Below are 19,402 nucleotides of genomic sequence, written 5' to 3' on the forward strand. Positions count from 1 at the left end.
AAAAATCATTCGTTAGGGATTAAAGTGTCTCCACAAATTAAATATAGAAATACCAACAAATGTTGATTTCCCGGGCTCCATGAGGGAAGCAGCATATAAATCATACAGAATGATGGTTTTTGAAAGATATATAGATATAATCCATTTGTCTCAATTAAGAAGTTGTTAAGTTGTTTGTTTTTTTTAGTAAAGCGGTAATGTGAAGAGATATTACCCAGCATCAGCGTTGCTATGCAACCTTTAAAGCAACTATGTTCACGAAGGTAAATGTTGTTCCTGCACTTTCTTAAAATAAATCTCGCAATGTTTTCGACTACATTATATACCTTACAGTGTTTATCGAAATTAGTATAAGTGCACGTGTTCCAGATCATCATGTTTTTGCCACCGTAATTAGGGTTTTGTTTTGGGGTAAATAAAAAGCTTCAGCTTCTACACGACGAATCTGTTGATCACTGGGAATCAGAATGTTTGCATACGTGAGGTACCTGGATGACGGCAGTTGTTACAACTAGCGAAATTAAGGACTTTAATTACGACATGTTTGACCAAACTCAGGTTTATTGGGTACGATGGAAGCAAGACTTCTTCAGGGCACAAATACTAATGCTTAAAGGTATGGAACTTAAGCAGTAGCTGTTTTATCGTAACTCGTTCACTGCACAATATAAACAAATGAGTGATATATAGTTTTGTTTCTTATTTTGTTTCTATACTTTTTCAGAGAATAAAGAAGACATACAGTAGAGCAGGAGTTGTCTACAGGCAAACGACTCCGGGTAGCACCTCTTAAAATAACATGGTCATCGCCACCACATACTGTACTACTGTGTTACTCGATAAAAGAGAGAGTGGAAGCTAAGACCAAAAATGTGTGTTGTAAAGGTTATATTGTGTAACGTTATTTGTGCACGTGTGTATATTACAGTGTGATGGTGTGATGGCAAATGTCATAGTTCAATAAATATTTTAAACAAATGTGTGTGTGTGTGTGTGTGTGTGTGTGTGTATATATATATATATATATATATATATATATATATATATATATATATATATATATATATATACACACACACATAATATACTATATGTTTAAGTTTGTTTATTCATATATATAAGAAAGCCATGTAAATGATAGGAATATCCAGAGTGTTTTTCTTTATTAAAAAGTGAATTGCAATTCTCTAGAAAATTGTCTTGGTCTTTATTTAACTATGAATATGCACTAAGAAATGTGATATGTAACAAATGGGTTTTGTTGTGGTCTTGCTGGGATTATACTAGCATCCAAAAGACAACATATGTTGACCAGCACACCAGCATCCCAGGCTGGTCGGCCAGCACACCAGCATCCCAGGCTGGTCGGCCAGCACACCAGCATCCCAGGCTGGTCGGCCAGCACACCAGCACCTAATGCTGGACCAGCATACCACCATCCCAAGCTGGTCCCAGCATGCAAAACATACCTTATGCTGGACCAGCAATGCTGTTTTTTTTTTTAGCAGGGTTTATATACACTTTACACTTTTATATACACTTTATTAGGAACATCTCATTCATGAAATGATTTAATAATCCAGTCTTAATTAAGAGCTCCAGTTAATGTTCTCACTCTCATTCATTTTCTACCACTTATCCGAACTACCTCGGGTCACGGGGAGCTTGTGCCTATCTCAGGCGTCATCGGGCATCAAGGCAGGATACACCCTGGACGGAGTACTCACCAAACTGGTATGATGAAAAGTACGGTCCATTCACCAAACCTGTATTGTGTCAAGATGAATACTGCCAGCATGACTTCCATTATGCACCATGTCATTTATATTGCTGAGTGTTGTTAAACTGTCCTAGCTGCCCTGACAGACCAGTGCCAGTATTAGCCTACAGTAGCACATTGCAGCCAACAAGTCTGATTTCTATATGACTATTAAATGAGCTATAAAATAAAAGTCTGCTGTTTTCTTTATAATATCAATTTAAATGTCAATTTCTGAACAACATTTCATCATATACCACTCATAAAAGCAAGTATGCTGCGTGACAGCAGTAGGGGGACAGAAGATATCAGTATAAGTCATTATAAGATGACTTAAATTATTTTCTGTCTGAGTTAAACCTGTTTAGACATGGAAGCTTTACTCCAAGCATCAAGCTCTTTTCTCATGTTATTTGTTATCCTTCTGTAAAAAAGCAGTGCCCCCTGGTGGACAAAACAACCAGAAGGGAAGATGTATCTGATATGATGCCAGTTAATGATCCACCAAATGGTAAATGATAGAAATTTTCTAACCACCCCAGAATAGAATGCCAGACCATGGCATCATTATTGTTTGCTATGTATAAACTGAAAATGTGCTTGTCCAACTGAAATAATACCCAAGTAAAGTCATGTTCTCCTGCTCATAAAAATAAAACGACAAATTGTAAGTTGTTTTCTAATTGGAACTGCCAAACCCAATGTGTCTGTGAATGAGGAGTCACAGAAAATCTAATAACAAAATGGAACAAGATAACCAACTATCGCTCATGAGGATGAGGGTGAAACATGAAAAGGGAGAAAGAAAATTAATCTAATTCTTGTTGAAATTATGGCAAAGAAATAGTAAAGGCCAGGTTGTGGCTGTCCACTAGTGCTACACACTGCAACATAAAGAAGTAATAAATGATATAGTTAAGCCAAGTCTCAGTGTTTGCTTACATTTATATAAACTCTGAATTCTTATATGAAGTGTTATTAATATAGTATTATTGTGTACTTTAGTATTTGTCCTGTAGATGGAGCTGTGTGTATAGTTTGTTAGATGCTGCAGGTCAAAACAGCACCACACAGAACTTTAAGGGAATTTTTCAGCTCACCATATGTGGTAAAAGTGCAATTAAACAACTAAATTGATACTGGGAGTTCAGCTTCAAATCCCTCTACAAGTCAAAGAAGAAAAATAAATAGGCAGTATAGAGTACCTGGGTCTCTATACCATATGCATGCTCAGTGATGTGAGGCCTGGGTTTAACACAGAACTACAACATGGCACCTATTCAGACATGATAAATAGCATTGTTCACAGCACATAGTTTTACCACATCATAATTAAATATAAATATACTTTACATTTTTGGCAAAAGACGAGCAAAAAATGATATATTGCTGCCATACAGTAGCCATGGGGGATGTGGTAGTTTAGTGGTTAAGGTTTTGGACTACTGATTGTAATGTTGTGAGTTTGAATCCCAGGGCCATCAAGCTACCACCAACTTGTCCAAATATATACAGCATTAATGTGAGTTGAACAAGTTGGACCTGTGGTGGCAGCTTGATGACCCTGGGATTCAAGCTCACAACATTTCAATCAGTAGTCCAACACCTTAACCACTAAATCTATCTATTTATTTTTCTTCTTTGACTTGTAGAGGAATTTGAAGCTGAACTCCCGGTATCTTTCTTATGACTATCTTTATATCTATGACCATTTCTATCTATCTATCTATCTATCTATCTATCTATCTATCTATCTATCTATCTATCTATCTATCTATCTATCTATCTATCTATCTATTTATCTATCTATCTATCTATCTATCTATCTATCTATCTATCTATCTATCTATCTATCTATCTATCTATCTATCTATCTATCTATCTATCTATCTATCTATCTATCTAGAGTGGCTCTGAACCAGCAGTCAAACTGCCTCGGTGGAAAAGGGGCATTTATGAGCTATATGAGTTATGTGGTGCACTTGGTATAAAACCAACATGATAAGAAGTGCAGTTCATTTGAAGTCCTCTTGATTCGAAGTGCAGTTTATTTTAAGTGCACTTGATTTTAAGTCCACTTGAATCGAAGTGCACTTGATACGAAGTCCACTTGATTTGAAGTGCACTTAATATGAAATGCACTTGATTTTGAGTGCAGTTGATTTTAAGTGCACTTGATATGAAGTGCACTTGATTTGAAGTGCACTTAAAATGAAGTGCACTTGATTTTAAGTGCACTTGATTTTAAGTCAAGATATCTATCTATCTATCTATCTATCTATCTATCTCTGACCATTCCTATCTATCTATCTATCTATCTATCTATCTATCTATCTATCTATCTATCTATCTATCTATCTATCTATCTATCTATCTCTGACCATTCCTATCTATCTATCTATCTATCTATCTATCTATCTATCTATCTATCTATATCTATCTATATATCTATCTATCTATCTATCTATCTATCTATCTATCTGAGCATTCCTATCTATCTATCTATCTATCTATCTATCTATCTATCTATCTATCTATCTATCTATCTATCTATCTATCTATCTATCATCTATCTATCTCTGACCATTCCTATCTATCTATCTATCTATCTATCTATCTATCTATCTATCTATCTATCTATCTATCTATCTATCTATCTATCTATCTATGAGTGGCTCTGAACCAGCACTCAAACTGCCTCGGTGGAAAAGGGGCATTTATGAGCTATATGAGTTATGTGGTGCACTTGATATAAAACCAACATGATAAGAAGTGCAGTTCATTTGAAGTCCTCGTGATTCGAAGATCAGTTTATTTTAAGTGCACTTGATTTGAAGTCCACTTGAATCGAAGTGCACTTGATACGAAGTCCACTTGATATGAAGTGCACTTGATTCGAAGTGCACTTGAATTTAAGTGCACTTGATATGAAGTGCACTTGATTTCAAGTGCACTTAATATGAAGTGCACTTGATTTTAAGTCAAGATATCTATCTATCTATCTATCTATCTATCTATCTATCTATCTATCTATCTCTGACCTGCCTCGGTGGAAAAGGGGCATTTATGAGCTATATGAGTTATGTGGTGCACTTGGTATGAAACCAACATGATAAGAAGTGCAGTTCATCTGAAGTCTTCTTGATTCGAAGTGCAGTTAATTTTAAGTGCACTTGATTTTAAGTCCACTGATTCCTATTGAAGCCTATTGATTCGAAGTGCAGTTTATTTTAAGTGCACTTGATTTTAAGTCCACTTGAATCGAAGTGCACTTGATACGAAGTCCACTTGATTTGAAGGTGGAAAAGGGGCATTTATGAGCTATATGTTATGTGGTGCACTTGGTATAAAACCAACATGATAAGAAGTGCAGTTCATTTGAAGTCCTATTGATTCGAAGTGCAGTTTATTTTAAGTCCACTTGAATCGAAGTGCACTTGATACGAAGTCCACTTGATTTGAAGTGCACTTAATATGAAGTGCACTTGATTTGAAGTGCACTTGATTTTAAGTCAAGATATCTATCTATCTATCTATCTATCTATCTATCTATCTATCTATCTATCTATCTATCTATCTAAAGGATCTATAGATCCTATCTATCTATCTATCTATCTATCTATCTATCTATCTATCTATCTATCTATCTATCTATCTATCTATCTATCTATGAGTGGCTCTGAACCAGACTCAAACTGCCTCGGTGGAAAAGGGGCATTTATGAGCTATATGAGTTATCATGATTAAGCCCTTGATTAAGCATGATAAGCCCTCTTGATTCGAAGTACAGTTTATTTTAAGTGCACTTGATTTTAAGTGCACTTGATTTGAAGTCCACTTGAATCGAAGTGCACTTGATACGAAGTCCACTTGATATGAAGTGCACTTGATTCGAAGTGCACTTGATTTTAAGTGCACTTGATTTTAAGTGCACTTGATATGAAGTGCACTTGATTTTAAGTGCACTCGATTTTAAGTGCACTTGATAGGAAGTCCACTTGAATCGAAGTGCACTTGATACGAAGTCCACTTGATATGAAGTGCACTTGATTCGAAGTGCACTTGATTTTAAGTGCACTTGATATGAAGTGCACTTGATTTTAAGTGCACTTGATTTGAAGTCCACTTGAATCGAAGTGCACTTGATACGAAGTCCACTTGATATGAAGTGCACTTGATTCGAAGTGCACTTGATTTTAAGTGCACTTTATTTTAAGTGCACTTGATATGAAGTGCACTTGATTTTCAGTGCACTTGATTTTAAGTGCACTTGATAGGAAGTCCACTTGATATGAAGTGCACTTGATTTGAAGTCCACTTCATTTGAAGTCCACTTGATTCGAAGTGCACTTTATTTTAAGTGCACTTTAATTTATCTAATTTTATTAATATTTAATTTAATTTAATTTAATTTAATTTATTTACCAGCCAAACAATACATTCATACCGTTGCCATGGGGGATGTGGTAGTTTAGTGGTTAAGGTGTTGGACTACTGATTGGAATGTTGTGTGTTTGAATCCCAGGGCCATCAAGCTGCCACCACTGGTCCAATTTGTCCAAATATATACAGCATTAATGTGAGTTGGACAAGTTGTACCTGTGGTGACAGCATGATGACCCTGGGTTTCAAACGCACAACATTCCAATCAGTAGTCCAACACCTTAACCACTAAACTACCACATCCCCCATGGCAACTGTATGAATTTATTGTTTGGCTGGGATGTCTGTCGGCTCAGATGAAAAGCAGAATTTCAGTCAACAATCCAGGACATCCAAATTTTGGAAAAGAAATACAAGCAATGAACAAATAAATGTTGAGTATGTAAAATCACTAACATTTTGTAAATGACAAAAGAATAGAACATACATTTTTTTCTGTACAATGAAAGCATGTATTATACCATTTAAAAGAAGGCAAAGTGCAGAACAAACCCTGATAAATATCTCACTATTAAGCTTAACAAGCTAAACAGGTTTTGGGCTATTGCCCCTAGATGAAACAGGTTTACCACTTCATAATAATAATAATAATAATAATAATAATAATAATAATAATAATAATAATAATAATAATAATAATAAATAATAATAATAAATTAAAAAATCAACTCAAAAACAAACGATTATACACATTTTGGACATAAATTCCAAGTTTTATTTGAAGACCAGTAATTAACCAGTAGAAAAAGAGTAGCAAAAAACCCTGTTAACAGCGATGTATAAATTAAACCACATTTTTACATTTACAGGTTTTTACACTACACTTAACAATGAAACTAAAGCATTGTTACAATATATGTGTATCATCTGTGTATCATCAACAATCTGTGTATCATATTAAACAAGGCAAGGAAGTACCAGTTCTTAAAATATGCTTGTGTTGACTGACTGGTGAATCAACAAAATTAATTGATTCACAAATTACAGTGACATTTCTGGCCTTTTGTAGACAGCCTTGATGGATGCAACTTAAATGCTTAGGAACCAGTGTTATTATAGTTTAAACATTAAATGATAGTGTAATTATGGATAATAGATGCAATGCTAAAGCAGTGTCTGGAAGATATTTATGTCATGTTAAACTCTTGCCTCAGTTCATACCAATTGTGGCCTTTTCTGACTTTTCAAGTTGGCCGTGCCATTGATCTTTACCTGCTGGAATCTTACACAACACAAATCTACTGCTAATACTGCTGCTAAAAAACACCTTATTATTAAAACATTAAAAATGATTAATAAAAATTATTTTTAAAAGACAATTGAAAGAACAGAAATTCACAGTGTAGTTTATTTTGGAATTGGCCAATCTCAAATATTTGCAAACAAATTAAGTTTAGCTGATTTCGTTATCATCTACTTCACTCTTTTTCCAACCCTACTGGACGAATCAACACTGTTGAATAGTGACTGTATTCATTCCTAACGCCTAACATTCAGTATAATACTGAGAGTAATATACACAGTTAGGCTAGTTAGATACTTTTGTATTTGTTCGTTCCTATTTCATGTTCTGTAACTGCTTTATTCTAATCAGTTTGTGGTGGACGTAGCGTGTGCTGTAAAAGTTGGCCATTAGACAGAGATACACCATGGATGATGCAGATGATGTAGCATTTGCCACCTCACAGCTATAGCAGGCTGTTGTCAGTAATATATATTTAACAAAGCTCATATACTGTGTAGGCTTCATATCCACTGCTATCCTGACCAGGATAAAGTGGTTAGGTAACCTAAAAGTATTTAAGGTATGATAAGTGAGCTATTACGTAGGGTGTGGTAAATAACAACAACACATACTGTAGAGGGGTGTAGATTAATCACAAGACGTGAGAACTGATGACGCACATCCAGCAATGAAATGGAAACATTTTAAAAGACTGTTCACTTACTAAAGGATTCTGATGTTAAGGAAGACAGAAAGTATACAGAAGCTGTAATCAGGGTACGTATTTTGTAGATTTTGGTCACTGTGTATAAGTCTCATTTTTATGGTTTTTAATGCCATCATCATTATTCTAAAATGTGAAAAATGAACAAAAATAATGTAAAAATATGATGTGAAAATGACTACAGACTTTAAATACAATATTCATATATAATTGCCTATTGTCATAAGCCAGACAAGAAACAAGTGTCCAAGCTTCACTCCTTGTTCCACATGCCCCGTTTTGAATGGAAGAAGTGTGCAAAATTCCTCAGATGTAATCGCTCGACCTCAAGCTTGTGCAGTATAATTCTGAAAGGTAGATGAGAGGAATGGAGTAAAGGGGTGGCAGCATTATTAATAGTAATAATTAGTATTAGTAGGTAAGAAATCACTGTGACTGGTACCGTAGGCTGTAATAATAATCCTGAAGAACATTCCCAAACCTTATAAACAGTATTTGTATCATGTGTTACTTGATTGGAATTTTGACCTGCCCTACTATAATTGTGAAAAATAGTGATAATTTTGCATTTTTGTTTTTTGTGTGCTTCAGGAAACATGTAAACATGCTAGCAAAGAAAATATGTTCTTTTCTTCATTTGTTTGGGTCTTATTTTATTGCAATCATCCTCAAACAACGTTTTTAAATTGTCATCTTCCAAATGTCTCATGTAACAAGTGCATACCTGTCCAGTAGCTCCCAGTCTTCTCCTCCCCACTTCTCACTGTATTCTTTAACATTCATGCCTCCAACACGGTCCATGTCTGATTTGTAAATCCCGACCAAACCATAGCCCTCAGATTCCCAGAAACCTGTCACATTAAATATTTTCATATTTGATTATAAGCTTTAATATACTGATAAAATCCTGGTGACTTACTGCCCTCAGAAGTAGAAGTTTTCCATACTACCAACACACATGAGCCAAAAAAATCACATAACTTCACAAAGTGTAAATGCAGAACAAATGACCAAACTTAAAACACAACAGTATACCACAAAACACAATTGCAAATTCAGAAAAAATTCAACATTAAAGCTAAATGCAAAAGGTACGTCCTTACTGAACATCACAAAGGAAAAGAACAGCAGATTTTCAGTCTGTTTTCTAGTCAGCCTTGAAACAACATTTTAATATGAAGTTATTTATGCTGTTATAATAAGGAGTTACTGATTTCCCGAATAACATCACTTCTTTTATGGGAGTGTTTAATGTTAGCATACTCATATTAATTCCATGTAAAGATTTTAGCATATTAAAAACACCTTCATTTGATTGCCCTTGTATTATTCAAGCTCTTGATGGCTAATGTGTTCTATAGCTAATATGCAACAGTTATATGATCTTTGATAAAGATATACAATCTCTGTCATACATGTCTTGTTTATGTTGGCTTTTGCTATCATGTTTTCTGATTTGCCTGATCTGTTGAGAATATGGGTTGCTTATGTGTTTTGAACTAATGGGTCACTAGGATTTGAGAATGGCAGGTACTGTATAGATAATTTGAATTAGTGTTAATGATAACTGCTGTCTAACAGTGTAAAATGAGTACCTGTGGGAGAATGTAATGTGGCTCCACATCCCAGTCTCATCACAACAGGAGCAAACACCATTTTCCCCTGTACACTATGTTTACGCACGTTTTCTAGTATTGATGAAGGAAAGTGGATGTGTAGGTCACACATGAACAAAATACTGTTGTCATCCTGAAGGAAGGTAATAAATAAAAGAAAAAAGTCACATGTATGTACAAAAATGCACCTTACATATATATAAATATATAGCAAGCTGGCCTTTACATTCAGTAAGATCCACGAAAGCACTGTCATACAAATGTATAAAGAATATATCATTTTTAAAATTGTTACAGAGAAAAGTTTGCTTACTTGAACAAGATCAATCGCAGATTGAATTCCCAGTGATTTAGCAAAACGTCCATTCAGGCGCTTAAACTGGTAGCTGTTCATGTGGTGGGAAATTGAACACATGCACACACAAAATAAATTTGACCTTCTTATTTATAATATGAAAAATTGTTGATCTCTTCGGTATACAAAACCATACCCTGGTAAATTTGCATTTTCCAGTTCCTTCTCTACATCAATATCAGTGCTGTTGAAGTCTGTAATGATGACATTGAAATTTCTGTCTCCTGTTTCTTCATATATCCTCTGCATTTCCTGAATGAAATGAATGATCCATTTTCCTTGGTTTTTAACTAAAAATAAAAGAAAAATGACATGCATGCATCAAAGAATTGGTTAGTAATTAAGTGTCTTTGTGCCTTCTAGTATGCACGTTGAATTTAGCAGCTTCATGTGGATATAAAAATAATAAACTCAGTACCATGGTTTCTACACTGCCCCTCTGTACAAAGACCATGTTATATATTGCTATTGCCGTTCATAAATACTGTAAGCAATGCAAACATTGATTATGTTGCAATGTGTCACATTAACATCATTTAGTAAATGCCCATCATTATACAGAAAGAAATACAGAAGTGATTTTTACTGTCTCTGTTTATGAGCACAAACTGGTTCGTTAGGTTACGGATTAAGAATCTCATTAATCTAAAACTCTATTGAAAGGTAATACATAAAGAGCACACAGACAATTAAAACAATCTATGTATGCAAGTATACTGTAAGTGCTGCAAATACTCCAGAAATTTATTGCAGCAAGTCTTTCAAATGTATAATGCATACAAATAATGCAAGATTTTCTGACATATTAAATTATATAACTGTGCCCATACCATCAGAAATAGATAACTCAATGCAAGATGAATCATGGCAGATCTTGATATGACTAACATTTCAGTCGTTTGCTGGTTTACACAATTCTTTACATTATCTCAGGGATCTGCTGCTATGAAACTCTGTTCATTATAGTATTACTGCACGCAATATTGTTGAACATACAGTATTTACACTGGTCAGCTCTGTTTCTGTTTATTGTCTTTTATGTAGTGTCTTTTGTATTTTTTGTATTGTCTTTTTTGTATTGTCTTGTAATTATTTTTTTATTGTCTTTTGCACTGTCTATTGTCTGTCTTGTTTGTCTTGTCCTGCACCAGGTTGCACAGATGCACTTTATGTGGCTAAGTCCTTAGTCCTGTCTTTGTTTTATGTAGCACCATGGTCCTGGAAAAACGTTGTCTCATTTCACTGTGTACTGCAACAGCTATATATGGTTGAAATGACAATAAAAGCATCTTGACAGCTGATATAACAGCCAACAAAATTAAAAACAAACAGAAATGTTGCATGGGAAAACCCCTTTAAATGACTTATATTAAATAATAACAATAAGTTAATTAAATTAATAATATTTAAATGTTTGTAAAACTTGATCTGACATTTTAATTCCAAACTTCCTTGAAAAAATGCTCTTAATCCATTACAAAATCCTGTAATCTAAACGAAGTGTGTTGACTCTCAGATTCTCATCAACCAGCCTTGCATTTTCTTTCACATTTTTTGGATAGTGTATTTTGAGGGTTTCTGACGTTTAGTGGACAATCTAAAACCAGTCTACATGCCTAAGCATTACATAAGTTTAATTTAAAATGAATTTGTCTCATTTATCATGTTGGGAGTCAGTGACCACATAAATTCATCTAAAGATGCATCAAGATGATAAACCCTGCAAAATGGCAAAAAAAACTTATGGGAAATTTGGAAATCACATAAGAAAGAACTGCTCTTTTTAATTGATAGTTTGGAATCATTTGGTAGCAATAGAGTTCATAAAAATAAACGTTATTTCTGACCTGTCAGAATAACATGGACTTTTGCTTCTGGGTTCCAGGAGAAGTGTTCTGGGCTGCAGAGCCCAGGCACTTCTGGATTTTTCTCGTTCTTTGTGGTGTAGAAATATTTAGACATCAGAAAATTCTTCCCTTGTTTATCTTGCATCTCTATTTCTAGCAGGAAGCGACTGCCCACACCAGCCTTTGTTTTCTTCTCCACATTTATCACTCGTTTTATGATCAGTTCACTGCAAAAATGTGAAAATTCTTCATAAAAAGTTCAGACAAATTCTTGCTCACCTTCACAAGCCAAGACAGCAGAGTAAGCATTTACCTGGTGTACTTTGTTGACATCATTTGATACCTGAAGGCTTTAATGATAGGCATGACATCTTTCTGGGGCATTATGATATTTCCAGCTCTTTTACAGGTTTGGACAACCCAATCACTCTGCTTTGAATGGAAGTCCACAGGCTTTACGTTGAAGATCTGCGTCCAGTTTGGCTTGTTCATATTAACCCTTCCTTTTTGGGCAGGTCCAGTGTTAGAACACTAACTGATCTATTCAATAAACTTGGAACATTAGAAAAATTTGATCAACTTTTATTTACCTTCATCTTCTAGTCTTTTTTCAAATCTTAGCATTGGACCAAATCCAGCTCTGGAAAGATAAACACAAGAAAATAAGTAAATGACAGTAAACTTGAAGATGTACTGTAGTGTATGTAACTAATATACACATGGACAGTATATTACCCCTGCTCAACTGTTTCATCCTTTTCATAAAAGCATTTCTGTTCCTTAATGTCCTCAGTAGCAAGCCTTGTGTAGTCGTTTGGGTACACTGACGAGTAGCGAACCTTTAAAACCACAATTCATTATGTACGCTTAATGAACAACACATCTAATTGTTTTTCATTAGAATTACAAAACATCACTTTAATCTTTGAACAATTTATTTCAAATGTCAAGTAATTCCAGGTTTCCCAAACATTTGAATTATTCTTCCATGCTGTTACAGTATTTCTTAATCTTGGTTTCAAGAAAGCTTGTGTTACTTAGGTTGCTTTCAAGAAAGCTTTTCACAGACTATACAGTAATAAATCTGTACTTACATGATTTATGCCATCATATCTCGTAATGGTATCGTTGTCATATATGTAAATAGGATAGTAAGAACATTTAGGAAATGCATTATCCACAAAGGAATCCTCTAGCAGTGGCACTGATAGGGAGAGAGAGAGAGAGAGAGAGAGAGAGAGAGAGAGAGAGAGAGAGAGAGAGAGAGAGAGAGAGAGAGATGAGTTTGGGTGAAACATAACGATCGAAAAATATGCTTTTATTTTTATACAAATTCATGTGTTAATGCAATCATTTAAAACAATAAATTTAAATTTATTAAATTTGCATGGAAAGTAATTTAAAAGTAAGTGGGCAACATGTTGTACCCAGCAATGTAAATAAGTGTCACAACAATCATCAGATGCCCCAGTCAAGAGAATTCTGCATATTTTATTGTCCCAGACCTTAATAAATGCCACCATAATTTAACCAATATTTAAAACTTTACCAACTTTTTAAGTTTTGCTAAATTTTGTCTACTATTAAGTTGGATACTTATATTTGACTTTTACTGACAGTTCACTCGTTTACAGTTTACTGGAATTATACTTGTGATTGTCTTATTTTAAATTTTACATTTAAATTTATATTTATTATTTTAATTTTAAGTTTATTGTGATTTTATTGGTAAACTTGTAAACTTCTATACAATACATAAATCCTCATAATCCTAATTAGTCTTTTGTTTAAGAAACATTTTTGTACATACTGTGGATCCAGCAACATTTTTTAAGTAATTAATTCATTCTCCTTTAGCAACTGCTTCATCCTGGTCAGAGTCATGGTGGATCTGGGTTCTAACCCCAGTACTCTGGGCATCAACTTTTTGGGCAATTTTGTGTTACTAATCTACTACCATTGTGTTTTTTGGAAGTATGTGAAATGGAAAAACCCAAATTGAAATTTTACGTGAATCTGTGTGAACCATCCATGAAATACCTTTTGATTCTAACAAATTCTTAACAAATGAATCACTCACGCTTGTACATAGTATCTCGTTTGTCTTCTTTGACCATGTCCACATCAGGTATGTAGATAGGGTCAGGGGTCAGTTTTTTACTGGCCACTGTTTGGGGGATTATCTGGTTGTCCACTGCCAGTAGAGAAGACTCATCTGTACAGAAAAAACAAATATGTTTACATGTTTTGACTTGGCAGATTCATTTTACCGATATGATTTAGAATTATTAGAGAGGTAATGAGTGTTGAGTTTTGGGTCATAAATCTTACTTGGATTTGAACACATAACCAATCATAGGGTTTGTACTGCACAAGTAGTAAGGACCTACATGAACATTTTTGTTTCCAATCCATAATATATCTCAGTATCTGATAAATGTTTTCCTATTAAACCTGTCAACCTTGTTGACTAAATCAATCAGAATGTTTTTTGATGTTGATGGGTGTTTAACAATTAATTAAGTTTAACTATTACATTAATACGGTGGCCGGGAAGTGCAAAACAAATTAACAAAACCGAAAACACATTAACAAAACCGAAAACACATTAACAAAACCCAAACCAAATTAACAAAACCGAAAACACATTAACAAAACCCAAACCAAATTAACAAAACCGAAAACACATTAACAAAACCCAAACCAAATTAACAAAACCCAAAACAAATTAACAAAACCCAAACCAAATTAACAAAACCCAAACCAAATTAACAAATCAGAAAACACATTAACAAATCCGAAAACACAACGACAAGTCAGACAACCCAGAAACGGTAGTGTATCGTTTTTGAATGGAAACTTACCGATCATTGGACAAGACACCTGTCACTCAAGATATACAGGTATGGAATCTTATGTGTAATGTGTAAAGTTCTCCGTTTAAATAAAGTTCTCCGTTCAAGAAAATAACAGAATTAATCCACAGTAATCCATTCCATCAATCCATTCCAACTTTTCCCTGTGGCAGACTGTTGAACTTCATGTATACTTTGAGTGACAGGTGTCTTGTCCAATCACAAACTATACCAACCGCTTCCGGGTTGTCTGAAATGTCGTTGTGTTTTCTGATTTGTTAATTTGTTTTCTGATTTGTTAATTTGTTTTCTGATTTGTTAATGTGTTTCATGCACCGGTTTAGACAACCCGGAAGCGGTAGGTATAGTTTGTGAATGGAAACTTACCGATCATTGGACAAGACGACTGTCATTAAAGATATAAAGGTGAATGAAAGGTGTCTCGTCCGATGATGGTAAGTTTCCATTCACAAATTATACCAACCTCTTCCGGGTTGTCTGACTTGTTAATGTGTTTTCGGTTTTGTTAATTTGGTTTGGGTTTTGTTAATTTGGTTTGGGTTTTGTTAATGTGTTTTCGGTTTTGTTAAATTGGTTTGGGTTTTGTTAATGTGTTTTCGGTTTTGTTAATTTGGTTTGGGTTTTGTTAATGTGTTTTCGGTTTTGTTAATTTGGTTTGGGTTTTGTTAATTTGGTTTGGGTTTTGTTAATTTGGTTTGGGTTTTGTTAATGTGTTTTCGGTTTTGTTAATTTGTTTTGCACTTCCCGGCCACCGTACATTAAGGTTCTTTAATAAACATGATTTACTTCATTATTCAATATAATGCACTTTATACAGTGGTCATTTTGGGCTTTTCTCATTGGTAGCATCACCACTGATTAATGTTAATGTTAATTATTTGGCTTATTTGGTTAATACTTTAAAAAAAAGTGTTGGATATTGTAATAATGGTAGTATAACTTATCATGCCTTATTCACAAAGGCTGGAAAAAAAAGTTCTGTACATCATTTCACTGTATGACTGAAATTATACTGAATTGTACTGAATATAATGTACATAGTACCATGTAGTGCAGATAGATCATTGTATAGTGCTGTAATGAGAATGATTTTGCTAGGGCTAAAACTTACCACTGTAGAGTGACAGATACTCAGAGGAAATTACTTCAAAATTGCTGTCCTCTTGGTTGAGACGCCACTGAAATTATGTAAAAAGAAAATTATCTTAGCAAAACATCTAACAGGTTTTTCCAGTCCTTTACACATACATCAGCAATAAAATATATAATCCAGAGAAAATTGAGTCATACTGCAAGCTCCACATGATCCATTGCTTCACTTTGCTTGTAGATGATTTCAAAGTAATATCTTTTCTTTTTTGAGAGCCTAGAGAGAGGAACTATATCAGAATCAAACAGTTCACAGCAAAAGGAATAAAGTAATAGCATTGATTTCCATTTTATGGAAGAAATATTAAAAACAGCAACAACGAGAAACATTTTCAGAAAATATGTCACTTACTCTACAGGATCTGATATCTGAGATGCAAATTTCTCATATTCCCCTGGTGCAGCCCATTCATTTCCTGCCTGTCCAACAGTGTGCAGTGACAATAAGGCATGGGATACTTCATTTAGTAATATATTTTAGTATATATTACATATCTAATAATTGCACAATGACATTTGTTATTTCATTATTTTAATGCTTATATAAGATAAGATAAGATAAGATATGATAAGATAAGATAAGATAAGATAAGATAAGATAAAATAAAATAACGTAACATAACGTAACGTAACGTAACACAACCAAAAGCAATATTTCTCACCTTGCCAAGAAAAGCCAAAAGTTTGAGATTTTTGGTGCTTTCATCCGAGCTCAACCAGAACTCTGAGTTATCATCAGAGGCAATGGCAAACACATATTCTCCTGGTACAGAGCAACCACATGATATTAGAGCCAGCACTGTGTAATATAATTTGCCTGGAATTTAAGGTAAAGGTTTCATCTTAAAACCAGTCCATAAGCTTTTACTAGAGCAGTACGCACCATTTATTGTAGGATGAATGTATCCAAAGATTCTCAGCCCATAGTTTTCCCAACCAGGATAGACAGCAAGCCTTCTAATTGTGGTGCGTGACTGAAATCATAAGGACACATTGTACATTTAGATTTGTAGCTTCAAAACAGAATAAATGAATAATAAATGTTGCTTATCTGAATGAAAAATGAACATAAATTATTCTAATTATTATATAGGACTGTGATAAAGGATTGCATTAAATTAGCAAGGACTGACATTTTGATGGATATTATTGCACACACTTAAAGTGAGGTGTAATTATAGCTGATAAATGTTTGCTCAGCTAATACTTCAAACCATGGGCATGTAAAATATATAAATCTTGTGTGTGTGTGTGTGTGTGTGTGTCACTAACATGCGGGTACAGCGGAAACAGATCATTTTTCCGTAGTTGATCCACAGCTCCTCCACACCAGTCTTCAAAAATGTGCATGTTCACTTGACCCAGAAACTGTGTGCGTCAATACAAATATAATATCTTTGATCAAAAACCAATCACCATCAAATTTGTATTAAAAATAGAATAGAGTATATAATACATAGAGTATAGAATAGAATAGAATAGAATAGAATAGAATAGAATAGAATAGAGTATATAATACAGTTTTTGCACCTCAGGTTTCCATTGTGGCTGTCCATTTCTTACAATCTGAGAGAGGAGAAATATGAGGTTGACATTGTGGAAATAACAGAGAAAGTGATGCCAATAAATGGAAATCTATTAAAAAAAATGAAGAAAGAGATAAAATAATGTCTTACATTATACTCTGAAGATTGTGAATTTTCAGGAAGGTCCCAAAAATCTGAAACACACATGGCATTATGTTGGCATTTTCGTCAGCAGATATTATCCAATATTTACAATTTATGTAAAATTTCATTCACTGGTAATTTGGAGTGGAGTATATTCAGAAGGATTTAGTGTTGAGACTAGAATGAGTTCTAATTACTGTCAAAATAATTGAAATAAGTCAGAATCTAACAAAAGCACAGCTTGAAAAGTGTTAAAACTGATGTATGTATATTGGAAGATGCAAGACAGTTATAGGAAGAACTGAAAGAGTCACGACTGAAGTGCTAATGCCTAATTTTTGAATTCTCCTATAGGCATTAATAATTTTTAGCAATATTTTAATATATGATTAGCTATATAGTACAGTACAGGGGAAAAAATCATGAAAGATTTTTTCCAGACCTCTGGACCTAAAGCAGTAAAGCAAAGTGACGGTCTCTGTTTAGTTTGTCTACATAATTTGTGTTATGTAATTAGTCACTCAGGTAATTAGCCACCAGATTTAAACTTATTTTTGATATCTGTGTGATTGTTGTGTCCAGCGTTGAGTATTCTTCTGTATTATTGTCTGTTATTTACAGTTTCTGTTATCAGTGTTTGCTTGCTTCTCTTTGTCACAGTTTTATTTTCATCCAAGTAGCTTTTTGTGCACTGTACTATAAATAAGAGAATCATGCCATTGCATCTGCCCTCATTCCTTATTTTTGACACGTGACTGCAATAATTAGAAGACGTTTCTTGTGAAATGCTTCCAATAAATAAACAATCACATTGCTATACACATTATTCCAGAAACACAAGTTGGCATTTACTGCTTTAGCATTGCACAAACCACAGCAGGGAGTCATACTGTAGTTTTGTTGCTTCATTGCAGATATATTCTCTTTTTTTTTTGCTCATGAGGCCTATGCTGAAGTTAATTTTCAACTAAATTAAAATAAAATAAACACTATAAACTAATAAGAAAGATAACCACCTGAATATAAGCAGATCTGCCAACCCTGAAGGCTTTATTACACACACCTTAGAATGATAATACACTTATCAATAATACAATTTTCTTTTTGTATGATTTAAAATGCATTACTCACCAAGATCTGAATTCTTTTTGCGTTCAACCCGATTTACTGCAAAATATGTGACAATCAACAGCATTAATAAGCAAAGAAAGATTGTTCTGAGCATTCCCAACTTTCCATAGGTGAAAAATGGTCTCAAATGTCTAATTGGTTTCATCATATTGAGAGATTGATGATGATCTCAGTGCAAAGAGCAAGAACACTACAGCATTAGGTTGCTAATACAGCACTGTATGGCTCATATTGTGATATGATATAAAAGAAACCACCCGAAGCTCCACCTTTTTTCTTAACCCCCCCTTTTTTTGAGATTCACAAAGCACCACACATATGGGTGTGTGAGGAATTAAATAATCAGCTAACAAACCTGTTTACACTGAAGATGAATATCATAAACTGAATACAGTCAATAAAAAATAAGACAACAAATAGAAGATACATAAATAAATGCATACTTTTAACCTATGTCACTGTTCTTCTCTACAGTTGTGATAATAATGTAACACACCTAAACCTGTTGATCGGGTTTGCCCCAGATATTGTCTGTTTTTCAAACAGGTGATTTAAGACATCAGTTAGATTTTAGTGTCAATTGTGTAGCACTAAACACAACGTGTGA

At 34.0% G+C, this 19,402-nt stretch overlaps 1 protein-coding gene across 1 annotated transcript; it reads right to left on the reverse strand.

The window, feature by feature from the left end:
- Positions 1–7,569: 7,569 nt before the first annotated feature.
- Positions 7,570–18,943, reverse strand: LOC132859282 (beta-1,4-N-acetylgalactosaminyltransferase 3-like). Its single transcript, XM_060889973.1, has 20 exons — positions 18,796–18,943; positions 17,671–17,714; positions 17,525–17,560; positions 17,267–17,362; positions 16,878–16,968; positions 16,657–16,757; positions 16,347–16,414; positions 16,136–16,211; positions 15,957–16,023; positions 14,050–14,184; positions 13,064–13,173; positions 12,705–12,808; positions 12,560–12,609; positions 12,283–12,472; positions 11,970–12,196; positions 10,259–10,412; positions 10,081–10,153; positions 9,747–9,900; positions 8,876–9,002; positions 7,570–8,498 (listed from the first exon to the last, which is right to left on the reverse strand). The coding sequence occupies exons 1-20, from the start codon at positions 18,941–18,943 to the stop codon at positions 8,405–8,407; spliced, it is 2,145 nt and encodes a 714-aa protein (XP_060745956.1). The 3' UTR covers positions 7,570–8,404.
- Positions 18,944–19,402: the final 459 nt, after the last annotated feature.

This window comes from Tachysurus vachellii, chromosome 16 (assembly GCF_030014155.1).
Source record: "Tachysurus vachellii isolate PV-2020 chromosome 16, HZAU_Pvac_v1, whole genome shotgun sequence".
NCBI lineage: Eukaryota > Metazoa > Chordata > Actinopteri > Siluriformes > Bagridae > Tachysurus > Tachysurus vachellii.